Source organism: Pan troglodytes, chromosome 1 (genome assembly GCF_028858775.2).
Source record: "Pan troglodytes isolate AG18354 chromosome 1, NHGRI_mPanTro3-v2.0_pri, whole genome shotgun sequence".
Classification (NCBI taxonomy): Eukaryota; Metazoa; Chordata; class Mammalia; order Primates; family Hominidae; genus Pan; species Pan troglodytes.
In genome coordinates this window covers 12,184,584-12,186,487 of record NC_072398.2, presented here as the reverse complement: position 1 = coordinate 12,186,487, position 1,904 = coordinate 12,184,584, and the positions used below count along the sequence as shown (strand labels likewise).

Sequence of the window (1,904 nt, the reverse complement as noted above, 5' to 3'; positions counted from 1 at the left end):
TTTGGAAACATATATTATGATGCATGAAAATGTAAGACCACTTCAACCATGGACCCCATCCTTGAGATTTCAATTACGGAAATAACTAAAATAAAGGAAATAGCTAAAATGAAGGAAGCCAGGCACGGTGGCTCACATCTGTAATCCCAGCATTTTGGGAGGCCAAGGCTGGTGGATCACTTGAGGTCAGGAGTTTGAGACCAGCCTGGCAAAACATGGAGAAACCAGCTCTACTAAAAATACAAAAACTAGCCTGATGTGGTGGTGGGCGCTTGTAATCCCAGCTACTCGGGAGGCTGAAGCACGAGAATCACTTGAACCCAGGAGGCAGAGGCTGCAGTGAGCCGAGATTGCACCACTGTGCTCCAGCCTGGGCAGCAGGGAGAGACTCCATCTCAAAAAATAAAATAAAATAATAAAATAAAGTAAAATGAAGGAAAAAATCTGTATGTACGGTGATGGCTATTATTTTGTTGTACATATGCAAGTGAAGAGTTGGAAGCAAATTAAACCTTCAACAGCAGTAACCCTGTGGTCTACTTAATGGAATCTAAGCCATTGTTAACAAGTAGAATTATGAAGATGATGCATTCAACAAATATTTATTGAATGCTTCTAATATGCCAAGCGCTGTATTGAAGAATGAAACAGTAAACAAAGCAGCCCAAATTCCTACTTTCTCCCAGTTTATGCTCTAGTGTGAATGGCAAAGGAGAGCTGCTGCGACAAGAAAAGAGGTGAAGATCAGAATTAAGTGAAAAACGCAGAGGAGAAAAACTACACCTATCACGTGACTCTTTCCATGCAAGGCGTTCAATTCCACAGACAAGGGTTGAAAGGAAAAAAGGACGAATAAAGACAGGCAGCTGATGGAGTGATGTGGCTCTGAACCAGTTTCTTTCCTTTACTGTTTTTCCAATGTCTTCAGTGCAATATTTAAAAAAAATCAAAATGAGAAAAATCATCTGATATTTTTAGCATGCACTTTCCTGTTCCAAAAAGAGATATATTTCTCTAACTTCGTGGAAGCCCAAGAAAAAATATAATAAAAACATGTTTGTGGAAAGAAGGGAAGCCTGGGTGCAGTGGCTCATGTCTGTAATCCCAGCACTTTTGGAGGCTGAGGTGAGAGGAGTTCGCTTGAGTCCAGGAGTTCGAGACCAGCCTGGGCAACACAGTGAGATCCCACCTGTACAAAACATTAAAAAATTAGCCAGGTGTGGGAACAGGCGTCGGCGTCGGCGGCCTGTGCAGCAATGGCCAAGATCAAGGCTCGAGATCTTCACGGGAAGAAGAAGGAGGAGCTGCGGAAACAGCTGGATGACCTGAAGGTGGAGCTGTCCCAGCTGCGCGTCACCAAAGTGACAGGCGGTGCGGCCTCCAAGCTCTCTAAGATCCGAGTCGTCCACAAATCCATTGCCCATTTTCTCACAGTTATTAACCAGACTCAGAAAGAAAACCTCAGGAAATTCTACAAGGGCAAGAAGTACAAGCCCCTGGACCTGCGGCCTAAGAAGACATGCGCCATGCGCCGCCGGCTCAACAAGCACGAGGAGCAACTGAAGACCAAGAAGCAGCAGTGGAAGGAGGGGCTGTGCCTGCTGCGGAAGTACGCGGTCAAGGCCTGAGGAGCACGTTGTCAATAAAGCACAGCTGGCTGAGAAAAAAAAAATTAGCCGGGTGTGGTGGTGCATGCCTGTGGTCCTAGCTTCTCGGGAGGCTGAGGTGGGAGGACAGCTTGAGCCCAGTAGGTGGAGGCTATAGTGAGCTGTGGTCATCTCACTGCACTCCAACCTGGATGACAGAACGATACCCTGTCCCCCATCCCCAGAAAAAAGGAAGAAGGGAGGAAGGAAGGGAAAGAGAAGGGAAGGGAGGGAAATGGATAGATGTAGCTTTTGTGT

At 46.1% G+C, this 1,904-nt stretch overlaps 1 protein-coding gene across 1 annotated transcript; it reads left to right on the top strand.

The window, feature by feature from the left end:
* Window positions 1–1,209: 1,209 nt before the first annotated feature.
* On the top strand, window positions 1,210–1,666 carry LOC457845 (large ribosomal subunit protein uL29-like). The gene has a single exon (XM_054660684.1). The coding sequence runs from the start codon at window positions 1,257–1,259 to the stop codon at window positions 1,626–1,628; it is 372 nt and encodes a 123-aa protein (XP_054516659.1). The 5' UTR covers window positions 1,210–1,256; the 3' UTR covers window positions 1,629–1,666.
* The last annotated feature ends 238 nt before the right edge of the window (window positions 1,667–1,904 follow it).